The 14,188-nt window shown below is 37.9% G+C and overlaps 1 protein-coding gene across 8 annotated transcripts in view; it reads left to right on the top strand.

Moving 5' to 3' along the window:
* The window catches only part of Senp7 (SUMO specific peptidase 7), a 119,919-nt gene that overhangs the window by 66,241 nt on the left and 39,490 nt on the right, over positions 1-14,188 (top strand). For all 8 annotated transcript variants that reach the window (XM_052157851.1, XM_052157855.1, XM_052157854.1 and 5 more), the window contains one exon: positions 12,584-12,768. In XM_052157851.1, coding sequence (XP_052013811.1) covers positions 12,584-12,768 — 185 coding nt within the window. The remainder of the gene's footprint in view (positions 1-12,583; positions 12,769-14,188) is intronic.

Below are 14,188 nucleotides of genomic sequence, written 5' to 3'. Positions count from 1 at the left end.
ATTGCATAAATATCTATTTAGATAACTAAGTATGTATCTCTTTCTTTATTTGCTGATCCCAAAAGTTAAGTTTGAGCAGTGTTTTTTGTGTGTGTATAGAGTGAAGGAGTCCGTGACGTTAAGTTGGTTTGGCCGTCCTCCCTCCCCCCCACTTCCCTTATTTTGTTCCCCCTTCTAAGTAGGACTGATGCATCTTCCTCTTGAGCTTCATGTGCTCCATGAGCTGTGTCTTGGGTATTCCATGCTCTTTGCCTAATATCCACTAATCAGTGAGTGTGTACCATGTGTGTTCTTTTGTGACTGACTTACCTCACTCAGGATGTATTTCTAGATCTATCCAGTTGCCTGTGAATTTCTTGAACTCACTGTTTTTAATAGCTGAGTAGTACTCCATTGTATACATGTACCACCTTTTCTGAATCTGTTCCTCTGTTGAGGGACATCTGGGTTCCAGATTCTGGCTGTTATAAATATGGCTGCTGTGAACATAGTGGAGCATGTGTCCTTATTACATGTTGGAGCATCTTTTGGATATATGCCCAGGAGTGGTATAGCTGGGTCCTCAGGTAGTACGATTTTCAATTTTCTGGGGAACTGCCATACTGATTTCCAGAGTGGTTTTACCACCTTTCAATCCCACCAGGAATGGAGGAGTGTTATACTCTTTCTCCAAATCTTCTCCAGCACCTGCTGTCCCCTGAGTTTTTGATCTTAGCCATTCTGATTGATGTAAAGTGGAATCTCAGGGTTGTTTTGATTTGCATTTCCCTGATGACTAAGGATGTTGAACATTTCTTTAGGTGCTTCTTGGCCAGTTTCCTCAGTTGAGAATTCTATGTTTAGCTCTGTTCCCCATTTTTTAAAGTAGAGTTATTTGGTTCTCTGGAGTCTAACTTCTTGAGTTCTTTGTATATATTGAAATTAAGTCCTCTGTGAGATGTAGGATTAGTAAAGATCTTTTCCCAATCTGTTGGTTGCCATTTTGTCCTATCAACAGTGTCCTATGACTCCTGATCTCTCCTAGGTTTTCTATCTGCAGGGTTGTCTCCCTTTGTGATTTCTTTATTGTTTCTATTTCCATTTTTAGATTCCGATGGTTTTGTTCAATTCCTTTCTATGTTTGGTTGTTTTTTCCTCTAATTATTTTTTTAAAGTTATTTATTTTATCTATATATTATCTATTTATTTTATCTATATGAATACATTGTATTCATATATTCACATATTCAGACATACCAGAAGAAGGTATGGGATCCCATTACATATGGGTGTGAGCCTCCATGTAGTTGCTGGGAATTGAACTCAAGACCTTTGGAAGAGCACAGTCAGTTCTCTTAACCGCTGAGCCATCTTTCCAGCCCTTTCCTGTAGTTCTTTAAGGAGTTGGTGTGTTTCCTCTTTAAGGGCTTCTAGCTGTTTATCTTTGCTCTTCTGTATTTCTTTAAGGGAGTTATTTATGTCCTTCTTAAAGTCCTCTATCATCATCATAAGATGTGATTTTAAATCAGAGTCTTGCTTTTCTGGTGTGATGGGGTAACCAGGATTTGCTGTGGTGGAGAACTGTGTTCTGATGATGCCAAGTAGCCATGGTTTCTGTTGCTTCTCTTCTTGCACTTCTCTCTCACCATCTGGTTATCTGTGGTGCTAGCTGGTCTTGCTGTCTCTGACTGTGGCTTGTCCCTCCTGTGAGCCTGTGTGTCAGCACTCCTGGGAGACCAGTTCTCTCCAAGCAGACTTTGGGTATGGAGTGTGTGGCACAGGGTCAGCTCCAGGGCACAGATGGAATCCAGAAGGATCCTGTCCCTGACTGTAGCTTGGTTCCTGTGTCCTGAGGGCTCTGCACCCGTGAAATTAACACCTTTGAGGTCTCTTGGATTGTTGATAGGTTAAAGCAGGCTGAGTGTTTTGTTTTCTGAGTAATTTTTTAAATTATTCACAAGAAAATGTTCATTAATCATACTTCGTGAAAATGTATGTATCTCATTTCAAATATAACTATTAAAAGATTGTCATTGTCTGTCTGTCTCTATCTCTCTGTGAGTATTCACACAACTCATTTATTATTTTCTGTCTTAGTCCTTTGACAGGGGGGGAGGTGCTTTTCTCCTAAACACAGAGCTGGCATGTGGCTGCACTGGCAGTCAGTAAGCCCTACCGAGCCTCCTTTCTCTACCCTCTGAGCTGGGGAAGCATGCAAGTCCATTCCTAATCTTTAAGTGGGTTCTGGGATTGAACTCATGTACTCATAGCTGGGTAGCAAGTTGTCATGACCATTTAATTTTCTCTTCAACCCGTGTAATAAATAGTTCCTTAGTAGACCTCCTAGGAACAAAGGAAACTAGATGTAACTTTTGTGTACTAAAGCCAGCTGAAATGCTTTTGAGGACACTTACTAGAGAAAGCACTGCTGTTTTATAGAGGCAAGTTTCCACATAATCACTGAGATTGTTATTATATAATGAATCATTTATTTCTTATGATCTATATGGAACTAATTAGTATAGTATTATTTATTTATTTTTATTTATTTATTTTCAGAAACAATGGTAACTTAATCGCTGGGCACAACAACTAGCATCCTAATCTTGTAAGCCATAATAAATCTAGATCCTCTGGTGGTGAATCTGCCAGATTCACCATCTAAACTGGGAGACACTAGTGGCTACACCTCGTCCTCCGGCTGTCCCCTTCCAAAGCCCCTATCTCTCTCCTACCTCTTCTCTTCCTCTCTCCAATCCAGAACTCCCCGTACTCTTTATTCATTAGGGGAGGGTTCACAAGAAGTCACCTGAGTAGGTGACTCATTCCTAGAACCAGACAGCTTCTCCCAAGAAAGCAGAATTAACATCAAAATACAAACAGCACCAGGGCCATCCACAGCACATCCCCTTTCTGTCCTCTTAAAAGACTCTTTTATCTCAGATATAAATTGAGCACAACTATTACCAGTTTGTAATTTATAAAGTATGGATAGACCTAAGAACCAGTCCATCATTTTTTTCAGTTAAATAGAACATTCTGTCATCTAACTTAAACTTAAAAGACTTATAATTCTACACTTGACTTATGCCCTGGTTTAGCTTGTATACTATCTGAAAACTATCTTCTCAAATATGTTCTCTCAACGTTAAATAGCCTGGGTTGGCTCTGAGACTATAAGTAGTCTTTCAACCCTGTCGGAAATCCAAGAGTGACGACCAATGGTATCTGACATATAGGAAGCCTAACACAGCTTCCAGAACTGAGACAAAGTGCAGAGACAGCTGCCTACCTAAGTAAGCCGGGAAGTTGGAACATCAGTCTTCAAGCTGAATATGGACCTGGAGATATCGTTGAAGGGGGAAGGGTAGGGAAGATGGGGGAGTTCGTTGGCCTTAAGAACGCCACACCAACAATTGTGTCTTGACTGGATCCAGATGAAAGTCCAAGACATCAGGAGTTTAAGCAGGTCAGTTCAGCATGTCTGACGATGAGACTCACCAAGGCTTTATATTCTGTAATATATAAATCTCAAAACCAAATTTTAGTATCATCAAGATAACTGTTTTTGTTTGACTTTTGTTTGATTCTCTAGAATCTACTTCTTTAGGGGTTCTCCCTTTGTCATATCTCCCTTTGTCCATATTACTCTGGAAGGTGTAAAGACACTAATCACCTTCTCTAAAAACACAAAGACAAAACCTTTCTCCCAAATCAGCATATTCTTGAGCCATTAACCAGAAAAATCTTTATTTTGACCTCTCTCCCAGAGGAATAATATAACCACAAAACTCAAAATCATACCTATTTTGAAAATTAAAACAATTTACAATTTACAATTTACAAATGAAGTAAACTAGAATACTGTCTGTGCCTATTCTTAGGCCTTTTGTGTTTTGCCATGCAGGATAAAAACCCAAGATTCCTGAGGAGTCCATGTAAGAGATAATGAGTCTCCTGCAGACTTTACTATACCATCTTTAAAACAATTAATTCACACTTCTATCTATACCTGCTTATAAGCAGGCAGCTTGTCAAACCAGGATTTAAACCCAGAATTCCTGTGGAGCCCCTGTTTGATAGAATTTGAGTATCCTGTAAGACTTATTAGAGCAATGTATCATGATACCATCTTTAAAGCGATTAACTCAAACTCTCACTAACATCTGTCTATAGGAAGCAGGTGGTTTTTACTTGTTAAGCTCTCTGCCTAGAGCAGCCATCCTGTTATACTAGCTATCTGTTGGCTCTCTACCTGGAGTCCAGACATTTATTAATTAATACCTGTTCATAGCAGGTAATTAATCACTGCCCTCTCTACTTGGAGTTAGTGACTAATTTTCTCTATCTTAGTTCCAAATTGTGGGTGAAATTCTCCACGTGATTCAGACAAAATCTGTATATAAATCTATCCTAAAAGCAAATAATCCCAATATTATAAATGCTCAGTTAAATCAATATCTGCCCCAAGATGTAGGCAGCTTCTACACTCTGGCTCTCTGACTCAGAGCAGCCATCTTGTCTCTTCCTACAGGAGGGACCTCAGAGTCCTCTTTGTTTCATGGTTCCCACGCTTGAGTCCCTGTGTCTCATCCCAGCGCTGCCTTTTCTCACTTAGAAAATAAAACTCTGACTCTCAGGAGAATAATCTTAAATTTCTAGTGGATTCGTGCCCAACACATTGGTTTGCCACCTGTTGTGGGAAATAATAAAAAAGAATCCACACTATTGCCACCAAGGCATCAACGGGTTGTCCAGCCAGGCACTGATGGGTAATGGCCACCTGTCCTCATCTCATGGAGACTCTCTGACTCAGAAATTTCTACACCCAGCTCTCTAAGTTCCCACTGATGGGTCACTACCATGCCATTCCATGCTTCAAAACTCCCACATCCTTTTGGGGTGCACTTTTGCAAACCTACCCTTTGCCACAATACCTTTCTCTCTGGAACCCAGTCGAGCTGCCGTGTGAAGGAAAACCACACAAACTAAGTTCAGAAACAATGGTAACTCAGTCGCTGGGCACAACTACTAGAATCCTAATCTTGTAAGCCATATTGAGTCTAAATCCTCCGGTGGTGAATCCTAGCAGATTCGCCATCTAAACCAGGAGACACATCCCAGGCTACATCCTATCCTCTCACTGTTCCCCTTCCAAAAGCCAGTATAGTATTATTTATATGCTTAGCTTTAAGGTTGATTGTTGAAGCTTGAAGACTGAATAAAACATATTGACTTTAGTAAAAAAATATTTGTAACTGAAACTGGCTGAGTTTCATTTTGTAAATTTGAAATTTTGTGATAATTTGGTGTGGTTAGGGATTCTCTCCAGTTCCGAATAGTCATCTTTCTGTTTTCTGGAGCGCTTTCTCTTGTTTATCTTTTGTTTGCTTTTTGTTTCAACTTCTTCCACTCACTCTCATCGTCACACAGACTTGGCTTTTATTCTACTATAAACTTTCATCTTAGGACTGCCTTGGCTCTATCTCAGAAACTCTAGTTATACTATCATTTTTTACTTTATTTTAAGATTCTTTAAATTTTCTGTTGTGTCTTAGTTAGAGTTTCATTGCTCTAAAGAGACACCATGACCAAGGCAACTCTTATAAAGGGCATTTAATTGGGGCTGGATTATAGGTTCAGAGGTTAGTCCATTATCATCAAGGTGGGAAGCATGGCAGTGCCCAGGCAGGCATGGTGCTAGAGGAGTTCTATAGCTTGATCCTCAGGAAGCCAGGAGGAAACTGGACTTGATTTCACACTGGGTTTTAAGACTTCAATGCCCTGTGTCCATAGTGACAAACTTCTTCTAACAGGGCCATACCTCCTCCAATAAGACCACACCTCCAAATAGTGCCATTCTCTATGGACCAAGCATTCAAACAGATGAATCTATGGACCTACTCAGACCACCAGATTCTGGATCAGAGTAATTAACACCATACTATAAAATGACCAAATTGCCAAAAGTAATACACATATTCAGTATAATCCCACTGAAATTCCAGTAACCTTCACAATATTAGGAAAAAAAACCTTAAGTGTTAATATGGAAATTCAAAAGATGGCTAAACCAATGTCAGTAGGCAGAACACTGCCAGGAGGTGACATAATATCTGATTTCAGATTATACTACAGACTCATAGTGATAAACACTATGGTACAACAGGATGCTCCCACAAAACAGACGCATAGACCAGTGAAACATAATCAAAGACCCAGAAATATACCCAGGTAGCTGTAAAGAAAGATTATATCATAAATTTGCCAGAAAATGGTTAGCTGTCGATACTATTTTAAATGAGGTGTAAAAGTCTCCTGGGTTCTAATTTTGATACTGTGTATAATTATGTGGGAGTATCTATGAATATAGGTTAGAAACTAGAAAGTAGGTTGGTTACAGGGGAGAAGAATTATGGAGAAGGCTTGATGAATAGAAACAAAAATATGAATAAAACTTTCATTATGAAACACATTACTATATATGCTAAATAAAAAATACAAAATAATAATGAATAATTAAAGCAAAAGATATAGCTGGGCATTGGTGGCGCAAGCCTTTAATTCTAGCACTTGGGAGGCAGAGGCAAGGGGATTTCTGAGTTTGAGGCCAGCCTGGTCTACAGAGTTGAGTTTCAGGACAGCTAGGGCTACACAGAGAGACCCTGTCTTAGAAAAAAAAAAGATATATATTTTTTCTGATACCAGTTGTTCAAAGCTTTTCCACAAAAGACATTTTAAAGGTCTATATACCTTACAGGCATACTTTACAAGTGTAGTATTCCTTTTGTAGAGAAATAAGAATTCACAGAGTTTTGTGACTTCTTGAATTTTATTTGCTAGGAATATTTTCCACCTTAAATTGTGTATAATATATTAGTAGAACCTTAGTTTTACAATGCCCAGCTGTATATAATAAGTTCATTCCTGTTTTTGCTTGACTCCTGTGTAAGTAGTAAATTATTTGAATGTAGGATCCTATAAAGTACAGTTTTTAGCTTTCTCAAGTCCCCGTTTCCTTCATTAGCCCTTTTCACTTGTTTGTTTTTGAGTTGGCCCCAGGTTGGCCTTGAGCTAGCTCACAGCAGTCAGCCTGCCCGCAACCCCCCCCCCCCACCCCCCGCCCCAGCACTCGGATCAAAGCTGGGCCCACTTACACCTGGCTCTTCTAAGTCTTTTATTATAAAACCTTTTCTTTAGAAATTATAATTTTCATTGGATGTTGTCAGCCTCTTTGTCAAGGATCAAGTGGCCATAGGTGTGTGGGTTCATTTCTGGATCTTCAATCCTGTTCCTCCTGCCTGTCACTGTACCAATACCATGCAGTTTTTAACACTATTGCTCTGTAGTATTGCTTGAGGTCAGGGATACTGATTCCCCAGACTTTCTTTTGTTGCTGAGAATAGTTTTAGCTATCCTGGGTTTTTTGTTATTCCAGATGAATTTGATAATTGCTCTTTCTAACTCTGTGAAGAATTGAGTTGGGATTTTGATGGGTATTGCATTGAATCTGTATATTGCTTTTGGCAAAATGGCCATTTTAACTATATTGATTCTACCGATCCATGAGCATGGGAGGTTTTCCCATTTTTTGAGGTCTTCTTCCATTTCCTTCTTCAGAGTCTTGAAGTTCTTGTCATACAGATCTTTCACATGTTTGGTAAGAGTCACCCCAAGATACTTTATACTGTTTGTGGCTATTGTGAAGGGGGTCATTTCCCTAATTTCTTTCTCAGCCTGCTTATCCTTTGAGTATAGGAAGGCCACTGATTTGCTTGAGTTGATTTTATAACCTGCCACTTTGCTGCAGTTGTTTATCAGCTGTAGGAGTTCTCTAGTGGAATTTTTTGGGTCACTTAGGTAGACTATCATGTCATCTGCAAATAATGATAGTTTGACTTCTTCCTTTCCAATTTGTATCCCTTCGACCTCCTTATGTTGTCGAATTGCCTGAGCTAGTACCTCGAGTACAATATTGAAAAGATAAGGAGAAAGGGGGCAGCCCTTTCTAGTCCCTGATTTTAGTGGGATTGCTTCAAGTTTCTCTCCCATTTAGTTTGATGCTGGCTACCGGTTTGCTGTATATGACTCCTTCTATTTCTTTAGGCATTATGGGACTGTTTAGATGATCTATTTGGTCCTGATTTAATTTTGGTATTTGGTATCTGTCAAGGAAATTGTCCATTTCCTCCAGATTCTCCAGTTGTGTTGAGTACAGACTCTTGTAGTAGGATCTGATGATTTTTTGGATTTCCTCAGTTTCCGTTGTTATATCTCCCTTTTCATTTCTAAGTTTGTTAATTTGGATACTTTCTCTGTGCCCTTTGGTCAGTCTGGCTAAGGGTTTATCTATCTTGTTGATTTTCTCAAAGAACCAGCTCCTGGTTTTGTTGATTCTTTGTATGGTTCTCTTTGTTTCTACTTGATTGATTTCGGCCCTGAGTTTGATTTCCTGCCTTCTACTCCTCCTGGGTGAAATAGCTTCTTTTTGTTCCAGGGCTTTCAGGTGTGTCATTAAGCTGGTAATGTATGCTCTCTCCATTTTCTTTTTGGAGGCACTCAGGGCTTTAGAACTTCATGCAATGTGCTTTGAACATGTAGTCCCACTCCTCCCAGCTTCTCCCAGATTCACCTCTTCTAATGTCCCCTGTTGTCCATGCCTCATTTTTTAAAAAAAGCTTTATTTATATACTTATTGTGTATACAGTGTTCTGCCTGCATATATGCCTTCAGGCCACAAGAGGGCACCAGATCTCATTGTTGATGGTCATGAGCCACTGGGTGGTTGCTGGGAATTGAACTCAGGGATCAGAACATACGGCTTTACCCCTGACCTGTTTCTTCAGCCCTCATGTTTCATTTTTATAAACTGTGCATTGACTTCAAGTCGTACTGCCCACATACTCCTATTCCTGACTTTTTAATGATTTGTAATACAAATAAAATTTATTATGTTTTAAAAAGTATTGTGTTGATAATTGGCTCATTTTCTTGGGAGAAGGAGTAGGATATTTTTCAGTTTTTTATTTTTTTAAATTGGAAAGTTGAAGCCAGTAATTTTTAAATGAATATAAGTTGTGACTAAATGTTGCTTGCTTTCTGATTTGGTTATATAAAATTAGAGTTGTTCTCATGATAATAATTTAGAAAATAAAATACTCTAAACTCTTCATTAAAACATATTGGAAGATATTTTTGTGCAACATAATATTGTTAAACTGAAATACAAAACATTTTAGTGATGATTGTCATAGGCTTCCAAAATGATGGTTTTTACTTAAAAAGGAAGTTCTTCACTGCAGGATGGTAGGTTTATTGGGTACTTAGACTGTGAAAGTTTGGATTATTAAAAGAAGAAACAAACTATCCAGTATATTTATATTCTTGTAAATAATCACATTCCAGAGACAGTTGGTGAGGAAAGACAGTCTGGCTTCTTTTCAAAGAACAACAATCATAATTTTACTCTTAAATTTTAGTGTCTTTACTTTAAGTTAAATATATTGTGACTAGTTTTTAAAATAGTGGTGAATTACACAGACATTTTTTTTTTTAGTTAATATATTTTAATAGCAAACTTACAAAAAACAGCACAGAAGACAGACAACATTAAAAACATATGCTTGCATGTAGGACGACTCAGAAAGGTATAGTGAGTGGATGGAGTCTACTGTGTGATAAAAATGCTACAAATGCCATTTAGTTGCCATCAATAAGAAATTTACTTATTTTATAAAAATCCAAATGCTGGCATTGTCCAGAAAATTTTAACAGGTTTATTCATAATTGTTATAAAGTTGAACTGTTGAAATGTGTTCTGAAGTCCTGAGCAATTTCTCGCACCAGATGCTGAAAGGGGAATCAGAAGTTCAATGGACTTTTTTTTTAAATTTTTTTAATTCGATATATTTTTTATTTACATTTCAAATGATTTCCCCTTTTCTAGACCCCCACTCCCCGAAAGTCCTGTAAGCCCCCTTCTCTCCCCCTGTCCTCCCACCCAACCCTTCCCACTTCCCTGTTCTGGTTTTGCCCTATACTGCTTCACTGAGTCTTTCTAGAACAAGGGGCCACTCCTCCGTTCTTCTTGTACCTCATTTGATGTGTGGATTATGTTTTTGGTATTCCAGTTTTCTAGGTTAATATCCACTTATCAGTGAGTGCATACCATGATTCATCTTTTGAGTCTGGGTTACCTCACTTAGTATGATATTCTCTAGCTCCATCCATTTGCCTAAGAATTTCATGAATTCATTGTTTCTAATGGCTGAATAGTACTCCATTGTGTATATATACAACATTTTTTGCATCCACTCTTCTGTTGAGGGATACCTGGGTTCTTTCCAGCTTCTGGCAATTATAAATAGGGCTGCTATGAACATAATGGAACATGTATCCTTATTACATCCTGGGGAATCCTCTGGGTATATGCTCAGGAGTGGTATAGCAGGATCTTCTGGAAGTGAGGTACCCAGTTTTCTGAGGAACCGCCAGACTGATTTCCAGAGTGGTTGTACCAATTTGCAACCCCACCAGCAGTGGATGAGTGTTCCTTTTTCTCCACATCCTCGCCAACATCTGCTGTCTCCTGAATTTTTAATCTTAGCCATTCTGACTGGTGTAAGGTGAAATCTCAGGGTTGTTTTGATTTGCATTTCCCTAATGGCTAATGAAGTTGAGCATTTTTTAAGATGCTTCTCCGCCATCCGAAGTTCTTCAGGTGAAAATTCTTTGTTTAACTCTGTACTCCATTTTTTAATAGGGTTATTTGGTTTTCTGGAGTCTAACTTCTTGAGTTCTTTATATATATTGGATATTAGCCCTCTATCTGATGTAGAGTTGGTGAAGATCTTTTCCCAATTTGTTGGTTGCCGATTTGCCCTTTTGATGGTGTCCTTTATTACATGTTGAGGCATCTTCTGGGTATATGTCCAGGAGTGGTATAGCTGGGTCCTCAGGTAGTAGTACTATGTCCAATTTTCTGAGGAACCGCTAGACTGATTTCCAGAGTGGTTTTACCAGCTTGCAGTCCAACCAGCAATGGAGGATTATTCCTCTTTCTCCAAATTCTCTCCAGCATCTGAGTTTTTGATCTTAGCCCTTCTGACTGGTGTGAGGTGGAATCTCAGGGTTGTTTTGATTTACATTTCCCTGATGATTAAGGATGTTGAATATTTCTTAAGGTGTTTCTCAGCCATCCAGTATTCCTCAGAACTTCTTGAGTTCTTTGTGTATCTTGGATATTAGTCCTCTATTGGATGTAGGATTAGTAAAGATCTTTTCCCAATGTGTTGGTTGCTGTTTTGTCTTATTGATAGTGTCCTTTGCAATTTTATGAGGTCCCATTTGTCAGTTCTTGATCTATTGGTGTTCTGTTCAGGAGATTTCCCCCTGTGCCCATGTGTTCCAGGTTCTTCCCCACTTTTTCTTCTACTAGATTGAGTGTATCTGGATTTATGTGGAGGTCCTTGATCCACTTGGACTTGACCTTGGTACAGGGAGATAAGAATGGATCAATTTGCATCCTTCTTTTGAAGGATGCACATGTTGACTGCCAATTGACCCAGCACCATTTGTTGAAAATGCTGTCTGTTTTTCACTGGATGGTTTTAGCTCCTTTGTCAAAGATCAAGGAACCATAGGTGTGTGGGTTCATTCCTGGTCTTCAGTTCTATTCCATTGATCTACCTGCCTGTCACTGTAACAATACCATGCAGTTTTCATCACTGTTGCTCTGTAGTATAGCTTGAGGTCAGGGATGGTGATTCCGCCAGAAGTTCTTTTATTGTTGAGAATAATTTTAGCTATCCTGGGTTTTTTGTTATTGCAGATAAATTTGGAAATTGCTCTTTCTAACTCTATGAAGAATTGAGTTAGAATTTTGATAAGGATTACATTGAATCTGTAGATTGCTTTAGGCAAGATGGCCATTTTACTATATTAACCCTGTCAATCCATGAGCATGGGTGATCTTTCCATCTTCTGAGAGCTTCTTCAATTTCTTTCTTCAGAGCCTTTAAGTTCTTGTTATACAGATCTTTCACTTGCTTGGTTAGAGTCATACTAAGGTATTTTATATTATTTGTGACTATTGTGAAGGGTGTCGTTTCCTTAATTTCCTTCTCAGTCTCTTTATCCTTTGATTATAATTAGGTTACTGTTTTGTTTGAGTTAATTTTATATCCAGCCACTTCGCTGAAGTTGTTTATCAGGTTTAGGAGTTCTCTGGTGGAATTTTTGGGATCACTTAAGTATACTATCATATCATCTGCAAATAGTGATACTTTGACTTCTTCCTTTCCAATTTGTATCCCTTTGGCTTCCTTTTGTTGTCTAATTGAGTTGTTTTATTTTGATTACTTAATGAAAAGATAGTTTCTTCCCATAAAATTTGTAACATGTCTTTCACATCTGTTGTCTAAAGAACAAAGCCAGCTCATTTGTATAGGATATACCTTTTATATTTTCACTCAGTGTCACTATAGTGTTTTGTTTAATGAGAAGTATAGTAACTTCACTACTACTATAAAGGAAAAGGAATTTCATGTAAAAGGAAATTTTGTGTACTTTTTTAGTAATAATTGTGCTTTTTTATTTTTTAAAGACTTTAATAGTGGAAATAAAGGTTGTGATTATCTTGAAGAGGGGACCAGCAACAAGAATACTTCACATTCTTATTCAGAAATGGACCATACTCCAGTTTCCAGGAAGAGAAAGAAAAGGGGTAGAAGTAATTTTCATGATTCTCATAATTCTAAGTCTTCTTTGGATAAGCCAACAGAATATATAGTAAGTAGACATATTTAAATGTCATAGGAAATGATTTTGTGTTGTGATTAAAATGAGTTAGCTGTAGTCAAATAAATGTTCTTTGAACTCTCTGATTTACTGGATTTCTTTCATTGTTTTTTCTAGTTCTGTGCAAACTTTTATTTTTAAAATTTTAAATGTATTACATTTATTCTCTGTGTCTGTCTCCGTCTCTGTCTCTCTTTGTCTTTGTCTCTGTCTCTCTCTTTCTCTGTCTCTCTCTGTCTCTGTCTCTCTGTCTCTCTCTGTCTCTCTCTGTCTCTCTGTCTCTCTCTCTCTCTCTCTGTCTCTCTCTCTCTTTCTCTCTGTGTGTGTGTGTACACGCGCGCGCACAATCTTTGGGCCTTGGTTTCTTTCTTTTACTCTGTGTGTACCAGATCAGGTTGTTAAGCTTGGTGGCATTCACCTATACCTGCTTAGCCATCTTGTCAGCCTATCAAATTTTATTTAAAAATACTAAAACTTATTTTCAGAATGCAGAATTATTGGAGCAAATCCAAAGAATTGTATATTATTTAAAAAGTACTGCTGTTTTTACCAAACACTATTTTTTCCCATTTTAAATGAACCCAATTCACTTGCTCTGTGAAATTACTTTCAGACTTTTTTATCATTAGCACATATTTACTATTTATAATATGTTTAAAGTGAACTTATTAAAAGTATTAATTTTTGGTATAATGCTTCTCTTTCTTCCTTTCTCTCTCCCTTTCTTCCCTCCCTCACTTCCTTCCTTCCTTCCTTTCTGCTTTTCTTCTTTGATTTTAGTTCTTTGAGAAAGGGTTTCTTTGTGTGGCCCTGGCTGTCCTGGAACTTGCTCTGTAGACCAGGCTGAATTCACAGAGCTCAGTCTGCCTCTGCCTCTGCCTCCCAAGTGCTGGGATTAAAGGCATGCACCCTGCTATACCTCCTATTTCTAAAGATCTGCTTATAGAATCTTATTATACATATAACTATAAAAGAGTATCAAAGAAAAAATATAAATCATTTATTTATTTTTATTTTCTGTGTATGACTGTCTTATATGCATCCTTTTCTGTTGGAAGGATCCACTGAATATCCCTGAGCTGTCACATATTTGTAGAGCTGTGTTTTCTGAACTCATGTAGTCAATACTTTAGATTTTTTTCTACAGTATCCACCTAGTAATATTCTAGTTCATGAGGTTTTTTTTTTTTTTTTTTTTTTTTTTTGTCAAATGAAGAAAATTGAAGCTTCTTCAGTAGATGCTTGCAAAAAAAATGTGTTACAGTCTTTTAGGAAAAAGAAGTTACAGTCTTTCAGGAAAGTTCTCTGATTCCTTTGAATCATAAGTCATTCAGGATCCTGTAGTGTCTCTGGGTTATGTAGAGTTGTAATGAAGTAATAATGATGTTGAAAGCAATGCTTTTCATAATTT

The sequence above is a fragment of the Apodemus sylvaticus genome, chromosome 15 (assembly GCF_947179515.1).
Source record: "Apodemus sylvaticus chromosome 15, mApoSyl1.1, whole genome shotgun sequence".
NCBI classification, from domain to species: Eukaryota; Metazoa; Chordata; class Mammalia; order Rodentia; family Muridae; genus Apodemus; species Apodemus sylvaticus.
The sequence above is the reverse complement of the archived record's forward strand: the minus strand, read 5'-3'. Positions and strand labels throughout refer to the sequence as shown.